General features: G+C 40.0%; 1 protein-coding gene across 1 annotated transcript in view; it reads right to left on the reverse strand.

The window, feature by feature from the left end:
* Rim (Rab3 interacting molecule) overlaps window positions 1–21,383 on the reverse strand; it is a 738,199-nt gene that overhangs the window by 636,060 nt on the left and 80,756 nt on the right. The window contains exon 3 of the mRNA XM_068230365.1: window positions 6,046–6,793. Within this exon, the coding sequence (XP_068086466.1) occupies window positions 6,046–6,793 (748 nt within the window). The remainder of the gene's footprint in view (window positions 1–6,045; window positions 6,794–21,383) is intronic.

Raw genomic sequence — 21,383 nt, forward strand, 5'->3', positions numbered from 1 at the left:
CAGCAATCCAGTCGGAATTTACTATACATTAATACTTTTTCTAATTCGCAGTGAACATATCACCTAAAATGGATTGCTGAAGGTGAGATGGGTAGTTCGAATCACAAAATAACAGGACAGAATACATATGTCTGATAAGAGACAAATTATTTAGATAGTGTTCACGGAGATGGTGTAGTGTTGAAGAAGCTGGTCTATAGGTTCACAGAAGTCTGAAGAATTGTCTTTCTGAACTGCACTGTTGTAGACATTGCATAGCCTGTAGAGTGGGGGAATTTTTGTGGGCAGTTGTTGTGACATATTACATTTGTTTTTTAAAGCGGGGCACGTGAAAGCTCAAGAGGCATAACAAGACAGACTTGTCAATAATAGAATTTACAGTTTTGTACAGAAACTTCATGATCCTTTTTTCTCCCCAATTCCAAGCTATCTATCTCAACATTTAGCAGAAGTTCGTTGTAAGGTACCATATGTGGAGGATTACTATTTTTTAAATGTAAATATTTTAAATTTTAGCTAGATATTCTTACGCCGTGACCATCGCATCAAGATAGAAAGGGCTCTCATCTGAAAACACAACAGACCTCCACTCTGCCCTTCAGTGAGCTCTAGCTTGACACCACTGAAGCCGCAGATGACAGTGATTCGGAGTTAGTGGCATGAACTGTGGATACATCCCTGCCTAGTCTCTCTGCAATATCGCTGAAGGAACATCCACCTTCTCGTAGCCCCATTACACGGCCTCGCTCAAACTCAGTAATCTACTGATACTGCCTTCTTCGTCTCCTTAAAGGCATGTTTGGCTAACACCTACCTCACAACCGGACGATGACTAATCGTCACAAAGTGTACAGCGCGTATTTCAACCAAACTTCGCTTGCAAGGTCGTAGTGGCACTATTAGCACCACTCTTCGTCGACTAGCATGCGAATATGAATAGGTGTCATCTTTCAGATGTGCAAGCACTCCTCCCGAATTTCGTTTATCTAGCACAACTCCTTCTTGGTGCTGAAATTTCAATTTTCGCCAGTGCATTATTGAACAACTATTATTTTATATCAGTTTCATTATTGTTGTTTGTTTGTAATTGCAATGCACATTTTACATGATCAAAACAGGGTAAATATAACAGTATTTCAGAAAACTGTCTTACTTAGTAATGCGTCAGACTTTTTCATTCGCAAAATATGGTATAAGAAATACACAATTTTAAAATCTCAAATGATAGCTGACGTGAAACAATCAACATTTTAAAACCCGATGCTCAAAAAGCTCAAAGGAAAAAGAGTAATGTAAATATGTCCTATAGGTGCAGAGAGATATTTTTAAATCCTTAAAAATGCCCAGTCCAAAACGTCTGTTACAGATATTCAGGCCCAGATCGGAAAGGGTTAATCAATTTGTGTATTTTTAATTTTTAGATATTTAGATTTTAGATGTTTTTAGCTATTTAGCTTCTCCCTAATATATTTTTAAAATTTTTAGTGTCTAAGCTACCTGTTATTGGGGAAACATCTCTGTTGGTATGAAATAAATAAAGACAAATAAATAAATAGTTTCGCACAGGTACCTTTGAACTATGATTAATATTTTTCAGGAATAGATTCAGAATGCACTTGTTAATAACTGATCAAATTCAGTAAAAGCACCACCGTATATACATGGCTTGCTTTGATGTAGTACAAAACGTGATCAGAATTTAGGGGGACTCATTCAAAAATGGTTGACCAACTCAATCATATAACAGGTGGGTTTTATCGGGATTTTGTTTGGTAAATTTCCCTGCCTTGTTTTTATTAAGAACATCTGGAGTCATTAAATGAGCATACTGGTAGAGTAAAAACACATTTATATTCACAGGAAAAATATTAACTCACCTCAATGCATGGAATTTGTTAATCTGTGGTTCGTAAAATTAGTTTCACTGACACTACTTAACAGAGATAATTTGAAGGAATTTATCATGCATTTCCAGTAAATTGCATGTGACCAAAATTTTCACAAGCTGAAGTAGAAAAATTAATAATATGTATAAAGATAAATTTTAAAATTGTAAATACATCTGAGGCTAGTATAACCAAAATATGTAGAAGTCTCATTCAATATCAAGACGCAGTTTCGTCAAGTTTTAAATTTGTACTTCAGTTCACAAATACAAATCTAATTAAAAAAGTATAGAAAAAGGAATATTTCCTTTTTTCTCTTCAATTGAAATACGTAATATGGAATTTAAAATGTACTCTAAGGAACCACTAACATTGAATTGCATCTCATGAGTAACTTAATATCAACTAATGGCATCTATTTAAAAAAAAAGGAAAACACCCAACCACAACAATCAATTAACAAAATACACGAAATAACAACATAGAGAAAGAACAACATCTACAAGAACAACAATAATAATTAGGGGCACGACAGAAGATGCGGTAGTAGAATCTTCTAGGCTGAGCGGAAAGAAATGTATCATAGGAAACAGCTGAAAGTCAATCAAATGTACAGTAGAAGTGACAAAGGAATTAATACGTAACATGCAGTTTTGATTTAAAGACAGCTTGCACAGTATATTTTCACTCAGAATGAAAGAGTCCTTAGATTTACAAACTGAGCAGCCAATTATATAGATATCTGTTGACAGACATAAATTAAGTCAATTAAAAGTCATTGTTTATTGCAGAGACAATATTTCTATTGAAATGTGACATACATATTTGTGACATATATAATTGACTGCTAAGCAATTCAAGAAATATGTTACCCTTCTTTATCTGCAGAAAAACGAGAAATGACTCTGATTTTATCTTCTGTGAAGGAAACAGTCCTACAATAGGTCTTTGCAGGAAAGTACTAATATGTCAAATTATTGTGTTATTCTTTGTTTAACCTAAACCTATCCTTATGGTAAGAACTCCCATGTAGAGAAAAAGAAACATGCACAAGCTATATGCGCAAAACGTGAAGAACTGTGTACAATGGTACCTTCTGTAAGACACTTAAGTATTTATTCATTTAAAGAAATATACATCGTAACATTTCTATATCCACCGCAATGCTAGTATCAGGTATTACAAGCTGTACATTGTTCATTCCAAGTAGGATCTATGGGGAATTAACATTTCGAAGAAAATAACAGATTTGGACTGAAAAATATTAGAGAAATAGAAAAAGAATTGATATTCATATTCATATTTCTAAGGCTTTTTACAAATGCCATAAATATTTGCTAACGATTTTGTGTAGGTCTTTGTTACATATGATTTTGGCGAAAGTATTTCAGATTTTTTGATACTGAGAAAATCAGAGCCCTACGATGAGTTGTGAGTACAAATCACCGAATAACATTGTGTAAAGGAATATTCAAATATAGCTTGTATACATATGACGTAGTGAACCACAAATAATGAAATAAAAAATTGTACAAAGAATTTTTATAAAGCCATTGGAATTGAGGCAAGCACGAAGGAGGTCTGGAAGCGTACGTCAGGCCTTTAGCACTCTGCAGGGGGATAACAGCGCATTCTATATTAAATAGTGGTGAAAAGCTGAATTAATGAAGTACGCTTATAGTGACAAAATCATCAGTTTGGATTGGTTAAATCCCTTATAGTGACAAAGCAATCAGTCTGGGTTGGTTAGGTCCCTCGTGACAGATTCATCAGTCTGGGTTGGTTATGTCCTTTATGGTGTTAAAGCCATCAGTCTGGGTTGGTGAGGTCGCTTAGTGAGAAAGTCATCAGTCTAGGTTGGTGAGGTCGCTTATAGTGACAAAGTCATCAGTCGGGGTTGGTTATGTTCCTTATGGTGGCAAAATAATCAGTCTGGATTGCTTAGGTCCCTTATAGTGGCAAAGTAATCAGTCTGGGTTGGTGAGGTCGCTTATAGTGATAAAGTCATCAGTCTGCATTGGTTAGGTCCCTTATAGTGGCAAAGTCATCAGTCTGGGTTGGTTAGGTCCGGCTAGTGATAAAGCCATTGGACTATAATCAATCACAAAGGAGGTAAAGAGGTGTAAGTCATGGTTCTAGCAATCTTTAGAGCGATAGAAGCGCTTTCTATGTTCGATAGTGGTGAAAATCTTAATTAACGAAGTATGCCGGTTAGTGAAAAAGTCATTAGTCTCAATTGGTTAGGGTTCGATCCCCACTGTCGGCAGCTCTGAAAACGAGTTTCTTTAGTTTCCCATTTTCATACCAGGCAAATGCTGCTACCTTAATTAAGGCTACGGTCACTTCCTTCCCACTCCTAAGCCTTTCCTATCCCATCGTCACCATAATGTCAGTGCAACGTATAGCAAACTGTATGTGTGGATTGGTTAGGTCCAGGTGGAGTTTACCTCGCGGAATTCCCGCTTAAATATCGTTCCTCTTAGAGACATGTGTGCACTCGTTCTTTAAGGCTGCCTGAAAGTTATACCCTTCACTGGTACGTTTCAGACGAATATTGTATTGTTTTGTGTCCTACATTGTGTTCTATTTACTTGTGTTTTTATCCTGTGCGGGTTGGTAACGGAACTTATTTCTCTTGATTGCTGGTATAACGTCATATCTGATTACATGTCAGCCAATCGCAGTGCTAGTAGTTGCTCCAGTAATGGAGAATGGTGCGTGCTACATTTAATCTCCATTATATAAAGCCACAAGGCTAACTGACTGACTCACTGACATTAATGTTTACATGTGCTAGAAACTTGAAATTAGGGACAATGATAATTATTAGCCTGCAACAACGGAAAAATTCCAGAAAGTTCTAATTTTAAATTTTTACCCCCTCCTCAAAAAACAAAATGCCGCACGCAATGATCCAGCGCACTAGAAAATAAAAATTGTACAAAATTATCTATTTTAGCCTGTAAACTACGGATAAAATGCGTGATGTTCAAATATTTAAGTTTTAACCCCGAAAAATGCCGAAATTTTCAGCCATATTTAATGACGGTGCAGACCTTCGATTCCAGGTATTTCTTTGGCTAAACGGTAATTATTATCGACAAATGGATTGCACTTTTGTTTCATAAAATGAAGAGATCTACAACTTTGGTCCTATGACTTTCTGTCATATCACGACCCCTTCTAACTTAGATTGAGCTTCATTTTGCCACTTTTGGTCAATTTTGCTTAATTTTCCATGCACTATTTTACTGACTCCCACACTTGTAGGACAGACAGAAGCACGAAATTCAGCAGGCTTCTGGTACGACCATTGGCTGTATGTAAATCAAATTTCATTATTCTAGCTGCCTTACATATATGTGCAAACGAAAGGAATATGCGGAAACTGTACTACAGTTTCAGCCTAATCCAAGTTTCTAAACCAATGTAAGGCCTACCCGATGGAGATACTACACGACGTCAAAGAACCAGAACTATCCTCGTTACGCCTTCTCAAGCTTCAAGACTGTAGCTGTCCATTAGGTGAGAAAAATAATTGCTCAACTTGAGAAAAATGTACAAAATTTGACCCAGATTGACACGTTTACCTCTATCTATGCTATAAATATACGAGAAAATGTCATAGGGCCGAACACGTAGACCACAATAAAATTTGTCTGGTGGCACAATCCGCTTGTCGATTCGACGTACCGTTTCGCCACAGTAGTTTTCCGAATGACCACTTATAATGAAGAGCAAATGGGGTTTTGGGGGAGGAGCAAAAGCGAGTTAGGTTATACAAGTAAATATACATCTGAGGGCGTGCTGGTGGTCTTTGGCTATCGTAATGAACACATCTCTCTTCTACAAAGAATTCCACTTAAGATTTCAACTCCTTAATAATGTTATTAAGCTCGAGTAACAGATAGTAAAAGTCTACCTCAATTTGCGAAAAACGTTTTTACAATTCACCTCATAACCGAACTTTAGAAATTTTAATTTTGTAAGTCAATAATCAACTACAATTAATCTTAAATATGGAGGATGGTGTAACCAGCACCTCAAATTCAGTGCAATCAAATACTACGTGGAAGACAATGTACACTTGTATTCCTAAGGACTCTTTCTTAGCACCCTCAACACCAAGGAAGATAAATAAACGTTGACTGGTACTCACCCTTCTCGCTGTCATGCTCTTCACAGCTCGTGCACTCAGGAGTTGATCTGAGCTCCTCGTCGGAACTGGAGAAGGATGGTTGCTGCTGATGCCTCATAGACGGCTGCTGCTGATTCTGCTGCTGTTGATGTTGTTTCTTTCCGGAACCACTTCGTTTATGTTTTTTGTTATTAGTCGATAATCCTGATCGCACATCTAGCCCAGGAGGCTGTTCAGTCCTGTATTCAGGCACCATGACAATCCCCCCTCTATCCCCTCCGTAGCCGTATTGTTGCTGCTGTTGTCTCATCAGAGTCTCTAGTTCCCTATGATAGTACCCCGTGTCCTCCTCGCGATAACCCTGCTGTGGATATGGCTGTCCTGAACGGTCTAACGATACGTCCCTTCCCCTGCCTAGACCAGGTCTCTGTGATGGAGAAATCACTTCGACACCACTGTCGCTGGGAGACATCCTCCGACCTGACGATGGAGGCTGCTCTTGTTGTGAGTATTGTCGGCGGAGAACGCTCCCAGATCTTTGGAGAAGAGGAAGATTCTCCTTTTCGGCAGCGCTGTGGGCACGCTCAAGTTTCGGCCGCTTGTCGATGGGCGTCGTCAGTGAGGGAGGCACGTCCTCCGGTTGCTGGTGCAGATCCGCTTCAATCCGCCTCATGATAGCATCACTGGCGGCCATGCCCTTGTTAATCCACTGTCCTGTTTTGCTCAGCAGTTCTTGTTTCTTCCGACAGAGGATACACACCCAGATAACCTGCACAAGAACACAGCACATTCAGTTTTATATTGCAAACTGGAGAAAAATTGATCTCCCCAAATAAAAGGTTGAGATTTTCAAAGTTGAACCGATAAGCTAGTTTTGCTATCTCGGAAACTCAAGAAGTTAAAATTAAATTCCTGAACTAGTGTGAAGCTTGCCCAGGAAGGGAATTATCATAAAGTTATGTGTTACTGATGAAGGAATGGAAGATAAATAGTAATATAGCCAGATTTTTTGATGTAGTGAGAAAATTGTGTATAGTTAGGCTGAAAGACAAGTAAATGGTATAATACAGGGTGAGCAACATAAAGCGGAACCAGTCTCGCAGCCCGGCAGCGCAGCCTGCACACGGGAGGTGTGTGCGTGACAGGAAGTGCGCAGTAAATACATTGGCGCGTAAGCTACTTCTAACCAACAAGCAAACAAACAAACAAACAACACAAAAATAAATGTACTCACATATATCAAACCAGGAGATGCTGAAACGTCCTCCCTTCGTTGTTCAAGCATTTCTGGCACCTGTTTAGGAAATTGTTAATTTCTACCCCTAATGTTTATGCAAACCTCATAGCATTACCGTCGTGCAGGTAGACTCTACTTGTCACTCGCTTCATTAAGTTTGCATTCTAACCTATAACTGCATAAACATCCGGGCCCTGTTCATTACCTTTCAGTAATTTTGTATCCGTTCGAACAGAACCACAGGAAATTTCCATTTCCTGAGCAAGTCGTCGAAGTAATTCTGTGGGAGACCTTTCCAGAGCGTTAACAATGTTACCTACAGTTTCTTGTGTGAGTACTGTACGTGGTTTGTTACGTTTCTTATCAAAAAGACTTCCCGTCTTACATAATGAATTTACTAATCGATGAATCGAAGTCCAACCTGAAACTTGAACATCAGGAAAATTCTCTTGAAGTAATCTCCTCACGGCTCTCGCACTTTCTGTTCGGACGTATGAATCGTCAATTAATACTCTTTGGGGAAGAGAATGCTGATACCCCACTTCAGCTACCTGAGCTACTTCACTGAATTCACACACTGTACTAATGTCACCAACGAAACACGTGCCACGTTTGCAAATGTCAATAAAGTCTGAAACCTGGCGCGGTAGCGCAGCCTTCAGTATGTCACTGGCCGACTCACTCACTCAGGAAATCCCGCGCACAGGATGGAGCGGTTCCGCTTTATTCTGCTCACTCGCTACATAAGAGTACACCAGCTCAGCACACTGTTGATGGAAGAACGCCTTAGCTCCAGCTTTTCGAGCAAGGGTACGTTAGGTGGTACGCATGTGTGGGTGTCTGCATCCCGATATGATCAGGTGGAGGACGTGGTCTTCCGTGGAGGTTGAGGGGAAGAGGGAAGGAAGGAGTTGCCCTCCAAGTCGCTGAAGAACCGCGGAGGGGAGGGGTAGAGGGAGATGACACCTAGGCAAGCTTAAGCATTCTAGAACAAGACTTGAGTAAGCAGATTTCTTTTTAATAGGGTGCGGTTTGTATGAATTTTTGGAAGTAATCTAATCTAAAAGGAGGCAACTCTGTTAGATTCTACGTAATAAATTCTAATTCTATCTCGGAAACACTGTCACCAGTGGCGAACAACGTAATCTAGTTTTATGTGCGCCTAATCCATGGCTGTGAAGTAATTCGTTATGAACAATTATTTAGTTACACATTGAAATCACCTAACATAACCATAACGAAATAACACCTCTATTTCAGCATCAATACTGAAAGTATCGTTACTCAAATAACTAATCAATCAAAATATTCATAAGATCAATGAGAAATTAAGGAAATAAACACCCTCATTCAAGTTAATCTATCCCTATTATATAAAGCCAGAAGGCTAACTGACTGACTCATTGACATTAATGTTTATCCACTTGTAGACTAGATAGATACTTGAAATTCGGTAATATGATAGCTATTCGGCTGTAACCCAAGGAAAAATTCCAAAAGTTTCAATTTTTTCATATTTAGCCCCCAAACAAAATAGCGGACTCAAATTTCGGGCGTGCTGGAAAATATAAATTTGGCAAAATTATAGCTGTTACCCTGTAATCGACGAAAATTTATAAAAAGTTCCAATGTTTAACATTATCCCCCCCCCCCAAAAAAAAATATCGAAATATTGATGCAGTTTTCATACCGGTGCAGACCTTCCTTTCGAGATAGTTTGTGAATAAACTGTAATTCCAATGAAAAAATGGATATAATGTTTGCTCCCTGGAATGAAGAGATCTATAACTTTGGTCCAATGAATTTTTGTCGTATCTCGACTGCTCCTACATTATATCGAACTTCGTTTTCCTATTCTGGGTCAATTTTGTTTCTTTTCTGTACATTATTTCATTGACTGAAACACTTATAAGACAGGTAGGATCACGAAATTAAGCAAGCCTCTTGCCACGTCCATTGGTCATACGCAAACCGACTTTCACTATTCGTGCCGCCATGTAGTTATGGGATAACGGAAGCAGTATGTGGAAACACTACTCAAATTTCAGTCTTGTCTATGTTTTTTAAAGCAATCTAAGGCGAAGCCGATGGTGATACGACAAGCCGTCAAAGAACCGAAATTACAGATCGTTTCGTGGTCGATACTTCTGCCAAGTTTCAAGACTGTAGCTATGTGGTAAGTTAGCGAAATAATTTCTTAACTTGTGAAAAACGTACGAAATTTGATCTATCTATGCCATAAATAACCAAGATACGAGAAAATGTCTTCGGATCAAAAATGTCGGCAACTATAGGGGCCGTCTTATGCCGCAATCTATTTGTCGATACCACCTACCGTTCCGCCACAGTAAATTTCCAAATGAAAGTCTGCACTTATAAACGTGCACATCTTGAACCCTTATCTTCTATCTATATCTATTTATCTATCTATCTGTCTATCTATATCTATCTATCTATATATTCCATTTATATCTATCTATATTATATAAAACAGTACGGCTGACTGACTGACATTAAAGATTCACCACTTCCAGATGAGGTACAAACTTGAAATTTGGCAATGTGATAGCTATTAGGCTGAAACCTATAGAAAAGTTCCAAATGTTCCATTTTTACTATTTTTACATCCATTCCCCTATACTAAATGGTGAACTATATGTTGCAGTGCGCCAGAAAATTAACATTTGACGTAGTTATAGCTTTTGATCTGCAACCGACGGAAAAATTCCAAAAAGTTCCAATGTTTAAGTTTTTACCTCCAAAAATTATCGAAGAGTGGAGGCAATTTTCATGACGGTACAGACCATCCTTTCGAGTTTTTTGTGTCTAAACGGTAAGTCGTATCGCCAAAGGTAAAATACATTCAGAACCCATCATGGAGAGATCTACAACTTCGGTCCCGTGACTTTTAGTAGTATCTTGATTCCTTATGCCGTGAATAGAGCTACATTTCACGTCAATATTGCCATATTCAATAATTATTTTTACTGTTTTACACACTTATAGGATCGATAGAATCATGAAATTCGGCGGGCTCATTGGAACGTCCGTGGGTCATTTCTGAGCAAAATGCATGATTCTAGAACGGTGTAAGGATGGAAAAATAAGGAATGTGTAGACACTGTACTCCCAATCTAAGGTTCTAAAAAAATCTACGGTGTACCCGATGCAGATGCGACGAAACATCAAGGAACGAAAATGTAGAACGTTTCAACCACGATACACCTACCATGTTTCAAGACTGAAGCTGCCCTTTAGGTTAGGAAAATAATTTCTCATGTAGTGAGAATCATACGTTATTTGCACCAGGTCGAAACGTTTACATCTATCTTTGCTACAAATCGTGATTATACTGTACAAGAAAATATTATAGGACCAAACAACTACGCAAATAAATGGGCTGTCTGTTGGCGCTATCCGTTTCTCGTAACGATGTACCAGTTCGTCACACTAGTTGTCCAAATAACCACTTCTAATGTTGAGGGATTGGGAGTTTGGGGGCGGAGCCCCCAGCGAGTGAAAGCGAGTATATGTATATATAACATAACATGTCCTGACTGACTGACTGACTGACTGACTGACTGACTGACTGACTGACTGACTGACTGACTGACTGACTGACTGACTGACTGACTGACTGACTGACTGACTGACTGACTGACTGACTGACTGACTGACTGACTGACTGACTGACTGACTGACTGACTGACTGACTGACTGACTGACTGACTGACTGACTGACTGACTGACTGACTGACTGACTGACTGACTGACTGACTGACTGACTGACTGACTGACTGACTGACTGACTGACTGACTGACTGACTGACTGACTGACTGACTGACTGACTGACTGACTGACTGACTGACTGACTGACTGACTGACTGACTGACTGACTGACTGACTGACTGACTGACTGACTGACTGACTGACTGACTGACTGACTGACTGACTGACTGACTGACTGACTGACTGACTGACTGACTGACTGACTGACTGACTGACTGACTGACTGACTGACTGACTGACTGACTGACTGACTGACTGACTGACTGACTGACTGACTGACTGACTGACTGACTGACTGACTGACTGACTGACTGACTGACTGACTGACTGACTGACTGACTGACTGACTGACTGACTGACTGACTGACTGACTGACTGATTCATCATCGCCTATCAAAAACTGAAAAATGTAAAGAAATGAAATTTTGGGAATATTATTACAGTGTAGGTACCCATTAAGGAAGGTTTTTGGATATCCCGTCGCTAAGGGGGTAAAAAGGGGGTTGAATTTTTAAATTGAGTATATCTATATCTCCAAAACTGAACAGTTTAAAGGCGTGAACACTGGTATTTGGAATCTCGTCTAAAGGTAAAGTAACACGTATTATTTGTTTTCAGAAAATTCCACTTAGGGGAGGGGGGTAAAATAAGTGAAAAGAGGATTGAATCCTTTATATGAGCATGTTTATATCTAAACAACGGAGGACGTTACAGAAGTAAAAATTGGTACATGAATCTCCTTTAAAAATATAGAAACACAGATGTTTTTGTTTTCTGAAGATCCACTTAAGCGGGGGAAAAGAAGTCAAAATCGGATGAATTTTTAAAATGATTATATGTCAAGAACGTTATATGATACAGGCGTAAAAACTGGTATTTGGAATCTCCTCACAAAATAAAGAAACACATATTTCTTGGTTTTCGGAAAATTCACTTAGGGTTGGGGTAAAAACCTAAAAGAATGGGGTTGAATCCTTTGAGAGGTGAAAATTTGTATTTGGAATCTATTTCCAAAATAAAGAAACCCGTACATTTATTTTCGGTAAGTCCACTTAAGTGGATTGGCGGGGTGGGGGTGGGGGGAAAGAAGTAAAGAAAGTACTGCATTCTTTTTATGAGTACACATATTTCAAAAACTGAAGATGTTACAGACGTGAAAATTGGTATTTGGAATCTGCTTTGAAAATAAAGAAACACATATTTTTTTTGTTTTCGACTTGAGAGGACTGTTTCTCAAATCATTTCGCATGGTCCAGAGTTAGCTCTACCACCAGCCTGGCCATCTTAGCCCCACAAGGCAATACCACAAACGTGGTTTTCAGATAGGTTCTGGGACAAATGAAACACAATTTTCACTGAGTTTTTATACGTGCTTTAGAGATTTTCAGATGTCTTTGTGCAGTACCGAGGAACGATTAATTTTATCAAATTATGAAATCCTCGCGACTGAAGCCGCGGATAGTAACAGTTAGTTCTACATATATTTCTGCCCAGAGGCGTATGCAGAAAATATTTTCGGGTGGGGATATTAAATATTAAAATTTGAGGACTTCTATAAACTAATGTTGGGTGCATATTGTGAAAGTAGAAACACGAAATAAATACTTTCAAAATGACACAATTATTTAATTAAGATACATCACATCGGCAACAATTGTGTCTTTCCGCAGAAACCGACATCACTAGTTTACTAGTGACTCTCACCGTCTGAAGTTATGAATTCGTCACATCACAAATAATTCACGAGTTCGTGTGATCCATTGTTCACGAAGCCCTGTGCTGTTGATCATTCAACTTCTGGCTTAAGTGTACCCTTTATCCACTTGTACACATAATTACTCTCACTCATTTCTGGCGGTGAAGGTAAGGGAGACCCAGTAGCGGCCATTAGGGGCGGCGAGTGGGGGTACCTGCCCCCCTTCCAATTTCTGGAGAAAATATTACATTTTTATTCCATTTTAGCTGGCTGAAACTAGGTATTATAGGAAATATTAAAAAACACAATTTGTACAAGCCCTGTTGTCTTATCAGCAACTTCTTTCCTGCATTTTCTTTAAATATTAAGAAAATTATTAGCGGAAATACGCACATACCGCTCATCCCGGCTAACCAATTTCTATAGCGTCACAGCAAGTAGTGGAGACTTCGCATGTGCTGTGAGGAAGGTTAGGAGGGGTATATTTGATTGACACTGATCGAGGTATGATTCACCCACTTGCCGCACGCATTCGTCAGTCTCTTTAATGTCTGTTAGTTTGTTAGTGTGCAGTCAAATATTAAATTACTGCACTTCTTTTTAATTGTAATGCATGTGTAATATTGATTCTTTGGTGAAAGTTTTATTCAATAGTATTGAATCAAAATCTCAAAAAAAAAACTATTATTACCGCACTTAAATTGGTAAACTAACAACCTCTACCTCTCTGCCGAAAATTGCTCAGAGAGCACAGTAGTAGTGCAATGGCGATTCGAAGATTTTGCATAAGAGAGCAAGCCTAACCACACAGACATCACCTTGGAGGGGTCTAACCTCACTTTACAGCCAGTTGCCTCTCCCGACCTATGATGATCATGTTTGTAAGATATCCTGTTTCATAATTTGGCAACACTGTTACAATTGTCTGCTGTCCAAGGACTGCATTTAGTTATGTGCACATGTGACTGTTTGTTTGAAATTTACCAAGAATTCAGTGGTTGTTTGGTTACTATTGTCATTTAATTCCATGAGTACAGCTTTGGTGCTTTATGCTGACATATTTAAACCTATATTAAAACATTCTTTGCGACGTGGTTAGAAGGCATAAGATCGACGTAACAAGAGAATTTTAAGGTTTTGGGGGAGGTAAAGTGATATGCCCCCAAGGAAAATTGTGGTGGCAAGAATATTGGTTGCTGAAGTGCACTTCACACAACACGAGATAGCAACAAGACTTCAAATTTCACCAAAAGAACTGTTAGTCGTATTAAGAAAATGGAAGAAAACGACTGTTTTACCAGTCACAAAGAAAATAAAAATGTGGTAGGAAGAGTAAATTAAGCCTTAGAGGTGTACGAAAACTGATCTCAATGCCACGAAAGCATTGCTCAGCTACTAGCAATGATCTAAGAATTAATTTGAAAAGTAGTGGCATAGATGTATCTGCTAGAACTGTAAGAACAACACAGTACAATAGGGGATTGAAATCTAGACGACCCAGAAGAAAAGCAAAGATCATTCCAGGTATGGCAAAAAAAGAAAATTGGAATGGGCAAAGGGCCTGCAAGATTGGTCTACAGACGACTGGAAGAAGGTTATATAAAATTAACTATTTTTATCATAGGTTTAACAATGTTCAGTGGAAACTTATAAAAAAGTTTATAAAATTGTTGTTATTATCGTTCCCTTTCCTTATAACTTGTGATAATGCCCACAATGCATTACTAAAATCAATATTTATTTCTAGGTTTGATTCAGTGATGAATCTATATTTGAAGTAAGTGAACACAGGAGTCAATACGTTCGTGGAAGGCCATGAGAAGAGTCTCATCACGACATTAGTCGTGTACAGTAGACAGTAAATCATCCAACGAAGGTTATGGTCTGGAGTGTTATGTCAGTGTATGGAACAGGAAGATGATATGTGTAGAGGGTTCCTCGAAGCAGGACCAATAGGCAAATATCCTTCAGAAGCGTCTCGTGCCTCAGATAAGGGATTGATTTGGGGAAAATCCTTGTGTCTTCAAGCATGACTGTGCACCCTGTTATGCGGCCAAGAAAATGACTCAATTCGCCAGCGATAAAAACATTTCTGTGCTTCCATGGACCGGACACACCGGACATGAACTCCATTGAGAATTTGGAGGCTATTGTGAAGAAGAAACTCAAGAAAACCACTGTTACAACGAAAATTGGGTTGATTGAAACATTAGTACGGATTTGTCACCACGACAATGACACCAAAAACAGTTGCCAAACACTCATTGAAAGTACTGTATGGCCAAAAGGGTGAAAATGCTTATTTCAAACAAAGGAATGCATGCAAAGTATTGAAGCACATGCATCTTTAATTTTCATTTGTAAGGCTACCCTGGAAAACTAAATATGTTATTTTCCAAGTTTTAGTCTAATAATTTGGCTACCTTTGTAGGTACGGCACGAGTAACAGATACTATGCAAAGTTACAAACATTAGTCGTGATAAAGAATGCGAGCTCTCTGAAAGAGATGCGTGTTCAATAATGAACTGTTCATTACGCAGTACTTACAGGAAATAGAGCGCAATTGCATTACCGACTTGAAACTTCACAGAAGCGCCTTAGTTCATAAGAATCACCACGGACGGAACCGGTGTATATTGTCAAGCCTTGAGACCTGAGGTTGGCGCATGCGTAGCAGCAACGTCTATTCCCCGCATGCACACGACTTCTCATTAGACGACCATAGTAATGGGCGACCAAGGACACTATGCAGGGTATATGAAGGCACACATAATCTTCTTACTACTGAGCGAAATCAACTGCTGAGCTGGGTCCAAATTTACGTTCTTTTAACTGCGCCAGTTTTCAACTTCCCTCTGTAATCACGCTTAGTCAACACCTGCTTTCGTCCAACACCGAGTGTCACCTTTATACTGGTCGCCATACTTCTGGAAACTTTGTAAGAAATTTATCAACAGATGTTAGAAACATAAAATAATGCATTGCTCTTGGAAATAAGTTCAACTTATTTTAAACATAGTACTCCGATAAACCTAATGGCTGTGAAGATATATTTAATATTGAGCAGGATTTCATGCGATGGGTTTTGAATTTACTGCATAGCAAAGCAAGGTGAGGATGTTGTTGGGTTACCATTATTCCTAGTCCAAGATTTATGATTTCTAAACAGTTTCACACCATTTTCAAATTGTGTTTAGAGGAGAACAATTCTCCAGGTGAGCCAGGTTTTATTGTCAAACTTCCTGGATTTCTTTAGAGGATCTCTTGGTGATAATTTGCAAATAAATGTTGTTCATTTTCTAACAAGTGCAAATGTTCCGATAATACAACGCAAATGCAAAACGTTTCCAGAATAATGGCCACCAATATTTCATGAGTTGCCTTCTTGTTTTCTTGTGCGGGTTTCATGAAAATAAAAATGGCAGACTTAATGTTTGAAATAGCAGCTACTACAACATAGTGTTTCTCTCGCACAAGTTGAGAGTGTTGGTTATACCCATACCGGGTGGGCGCAGGTTTCTGACACCAATGGGGTTAGATTTGAGAGGCCTGGACGACGTTTTGGTTTATTTCAGACCGAGCGAGCTGGCTGTGCGTTTAGGGACTTCCAGCTGTGAGATTGCATCCGGGAGATAGTGGGTTCGATCCGCAGTTTCTGCAGCACTGCAGATGGTTTTTCGTGGTTTCCTATTTTCACACCAGACAAATGCTGTGGCTCGTTCACAACATTCCCACTCCTTGCCCTTTCCTATCCCATCGTCGCCATAAAGAGAAGGACCGGGTGGTAAAAACTCGCTATGAAGATACATCTCCCGTCATACCCGACGCCATGGAGAAGGCGGAACAAGGGTTGGACATATAGTTAGTGACATAAATATGTCACAGAGCTGAGGGTTATCCGAAAATTTGTGTAACAAAACAGTGATTGTAACTAAATGTGTGGCGGAAGTGTAATCTAGCAACCGTGCTGGTTGTGCTGTAGGGTCTGGATGGATGGTCAAACAATGTTACCTAGCAACCGTACTGGTTGTGCTGTAGGGTCTGGATGGATGGTCAAACAATGTTACCTAGCAACCGTGCTGGCTGTGCTGTAGGGTCTGGATGGATGGTCAAACAATGTTACCTAGCAACCGTACTGGTTGTGCTGTAGGGTCTGGATGGATGGTCAAACAATGTTACCTAGCAACCGTGCTGGCTGTGCTGTAGGGTCTGGATGGATGGTCAAACAATGTTACCTAGCAACCGTACTGGTTGTGCTGTAGGGTCTGGATGGATGGTCAAACAATGTTACCTAGCAACCGTGCTGGCTGTGCTGTAGGGTCTGGATGGATGGTCAAACAATGTTACCTAGCAACCGTGCAGAATGTGTGTAAGATATGTATGGATGACCAAGACCATGAGACATAACACAGATTTACGATCATTTGATTTTCCCATAGGGAAATTTGACATCATTTCAGATTTTCTTCTTCTTCCTCTTCTCCTTTCGAATGGGCATACTTGAGACTAATCTTGCTCAACTGTTGGGCTTGGAACGTCGCCCAATATTGTCGCATACTCACTTTTCCCGGTATAGCTCCTAGAACCACCAACCTGGAGCTACCTTTCAGTGGTTATTCCCAGAAACCACAAACATTTTTTAGAATCTGTCTCAGAGCCTGATTATTAAGTTTGTCATCCCCAGTTCTTTTATGTATTCACAGTCTACGTCATCCATTTATTTATTTATTTATTTAGTCAGTTAGGTTCACTAGTGCATTTTCTTTAATTTCCCATTGGTTCTTTAGTTTGGGAGTTCGTAATAGCGACTACATTTTCCATTGGTTCTTCAATTTGGGAGTTTGTAATAGCGACTACATTTCGCACTGGTTCTTCAGTTTGGGAGTTTGCAATGGCGACTACATATCCCATTGGTTCTTCAATTTGGGAGTTTGCAATAGCGAGTACATTTCACATTAGTTCTTCAATTTGGGAGTCTGTAATAGCGAGTACATTTCCCATTGGTTCTTCAGTTTGGGAGTTTGTAATAGCGACTACATTCCCCACCGGTTCTTCAATTTGGGAGTTTGCAATAGCTAGTACATTTCTCATTAGTTCTTCAATTTGGGAGTTTGTAATAGCAACTACATTTTCCATTGGTTCTTCAATTTGGGAGTTTGTAATAGCGACTACATTTCCCACTGGTTCTTCAATTTGGGAGTTTGTAATAGCAAGTACATTTCCCACCGGTTCTTCAATTTAGTAGTTTACAGTAGCGAATACATTTCCCATTGGTTCTTCAATTTGAGAGTTTGTAATAGCGACTACATATCCCATTGGTTCTTCAATTTGGGAGTTTGTAATAGCGACTACATTTCCCACCGGTTCTTCAATTTGGTAGTTTACAGTAGCGAATACATTTCCCATTGGTTCTTCAATTTGAGAGTTTGTAATAGCAAGTACATATCCCATTGGTTCTTCAATTTGTGAGTTTGTAATAGCGACTACATTTCCCACTGCTGATTCGATTTGGGAATTTGTAATAGTGACTGCATTCTCCATTGGTTCTTTGACGTCGCAGTTCGCAGTAAGGACTTCAATTCCCATTGCTTGTTCTTCTTCAGTCCTACCTTCCTTGATTCTTGCATAAACCGGGAAGTATCAGTAGTCACCTGAGCTAAGGTTCCACTCGTAAATTCTACATCATCCACAAGTGCTTGGATCGTGTCTGTCCCGACAATCGCCACCTCAATTGGACGACCGGTTTCACGCCTCAACCTCTCCAGAACAATGTTAGGTAGGATTGGTCATAGAACGCCGTTATAAACTGTGAAAGTCGCCGAGAGTTTTTTTGCAAACCTTACTTGACAGCTCGAGTCCTCCTAGAAAGTGTCGATCAGTCTTACGGCAGTCCATAAGTTAAGAATCCCTATTTTCTTAAAGACAACATAGTTCATGTAAAACTTTATTGGCAGCTGGTACAGAAATGTTTAAGCTGTTTTTCGACATAATCACCACCAGAAAATGAGACACCTGTAATATCGTGGGAACAACTTGTGTACGCCGGTTTGGTAGAAGTCTGCCGTCTGGGAATTGAACCAGCGTGTGACGTTCATCCTCAGCTCTTCGTTCGTATGAAAATGCTGACGGGAGGACAGGAATTTTTTGAGTTAAAAGGAAGGATGAAAATCACTGGGAGAAAGATCAGGACATTACGGTGGATGATCAAACAACTCCCAGTAGAACAGTTGCTGAGTGCCGAGCATTGCCGTGGATCAGCACAACACTTTCAATGGCACATCGCAATTTCCGTAGAAATCTTCACAGACCGAACCTCGCAGGCGGCGGGAGAAAGAATACGAGGCACTGCTGCTGCGCTGCTGACACCAGGCGGGACTTGTCCAGCAGGTATATGATTGCTACGTCAAAGATCTTTGGCGCATGCCTATATTTCCCGGCCAAATACGTTTTCTTTACAAGAAAAGAAATAGGGAAATTTAATTTCTCGATGACATACGTATTTCTGTGGGATGTCCAAATCCTGGATTATCTTCCACAATGCTGTCATATCCCTGCTGGAAATCGATGAATAAAATATAGAGATATTTATCAAATTATCTTTTATTGCAGGAACTGCTGTGGTGCCACCTCAACTGTTTGAAGTCAGCGTGGTACACAGTGAGTCTTCGGGAACACAACGTATTTTTCAGCCAGCACGCTGACGAGTCTGTGACGTCATCCTGCCTGCGGTATATATAGGCCAGCAGGCGCAAGAGACAGGCAGGCTGTTAGAAGCAGTCCAACGACCAGCATACACCGTAAGTCTTGCACGGAGGCTACGTCTCTTGAAAATGTTCACCGAACTAGTAGACTAACGCTAGCCGGGAGGCTTCACCTCAGGATAAGCTTCTAGCCTCATCCTATCTCCTTTGCATGGCTCTATTACTTGATATGTATTTTTACAGACATCAGTCATATTAAGATTGCAACCTTCTGCTAGAACTCTTCTCATAATCAACTTAGGCAGTCAATTACAGGGATATTGATTTTCATTGTGTTCTAGCAACGAGTAACTTATTTTATATATTAGGTTAGATTTGTATGTATGTATCTGACATCCTCAGGTTATCCTCAAGCTTATTCGGATTATGGATTTAATGTACATTCAGAAAAGCAAGTTAGAGAAGCTTTTATTTTGTACAGAGTAAAAAATGCTTCAACAATAAATATTTTATTTGTGTTGTACAAATCTGCTTCTTTGTATACATCAGGAACATACACACATCTTTGGATTCAGGAAAGCTTAATTCATTCACGAAAGAGAAGAACTAAAATTTGAATTTTTGATGACTTTTCACTTTCTGGTGCGCTTAAAATCGACTTGTTCAGTGGTATATTCTATCAATGGTGCTGAACAACAATCAAATACACTGCCGGAAAAAAATAGTACACCTGGAAAGACGACATCTATTTTGATCCGATGATGGCATAATAGATGTACTGATAATGGTTTCAACGTCGTCCGCCAAAAGATAGTGTAGTGACATAGCTGCTAGAGCACCATCTGCATGTAGCCTTTAATAGGGAATGTTTAGAGTCATAAGTCTCAGTGTGATGTAAACAGGCGCCATGCCGTGGATCCACACTCGTGCTTCCTACAGCCAGCTGAGCGAGTTTCTGGTTGTAATGGTCACGTGAACATTCTCGCACGCGTAGACGAGGTTCTGGACGTCCGCCAAGGGCAGCAGTGGCAGATCGTACAGCTAACACAACACAGATAAGAGAGTTTTGAACCCAGAATTGTCAACACGAACTGTTGCCAACCGGTTAATAGCAGCGGGACTACGGGCATGGCCTCCTATAGCTCGTCTTCCACTCACGCCACAGCATCGACGTGCACGGCTCGACTGGTACCATCAGAGGATCACTTGGAAGATGGCCGTGGTCTTCAGCGATGAAAGCAGATTCTGCCTGCACGCAAGTGCGACGTAGACCTGGCGAGCGCTGTCTCGTAGAGTGCGCTCCTTCAAGACACAATGGTCCCACCGCAGGAGATAAGCTACAACACTCGTTCACCTTTGGTGTTTGTGGAGGGAACAGTGACCAGTACTCGGAACGTGCAGAATGTTGTAAGACCCGTTCTTTTGCCATTCTTGCAACAGGACGGTTACGTGTTGTTCCAACAGGATAATGCTCACCAACACACTGCGCGTGAAACTCAAAGTGCTCTGCAAGACGTGCGGCAACTTTCTTGGCCAGCAAGATCTCCGGATTTGTCTCCCATCGAGCACGTGTGGGATATAATGGGACAACTGACATGTGCGACTCGTCAACCCACGACTCGTGCAAAACTACGTGAACAGGTCGAACAGACAGTATTCGCCATCTGTATGATCGAATGGATACCAGAATCAGCGCCTGCATTGCCGCCCGTGGAGGATACACCACGTACTGATAGGGGTGTTTCAGCATGGATCGACACCTGGTACCTCGGTACTACTTGAGCTCTGATCTGTAAATGTAATCATTTCGTGTACTCTATATGCTCTGTTTCAACAATAAATCTTGAGTGAATTAGAAAACTCTAAGAGGGTGTACTACTTTCATCCGGCAGTGTATGCTTGCCAGAAACTTAAAACAAGGACAGTGGTTAAAA

The sequence above is a fragment of the Anabrus simplex genome, chromosome 14 (assembly GCF_040414725.1).
Source record: "Anabrus simplex isolate iqAnaSimp1 chromosome 14, ASM4041472v1, whole genome shotgun sequence".
NCBI lineage: Eukaryota > Metazoa > Arthropoda > Insecta > Orthoptera > Tettigoniidae > Anabrus > Anabrus simplex.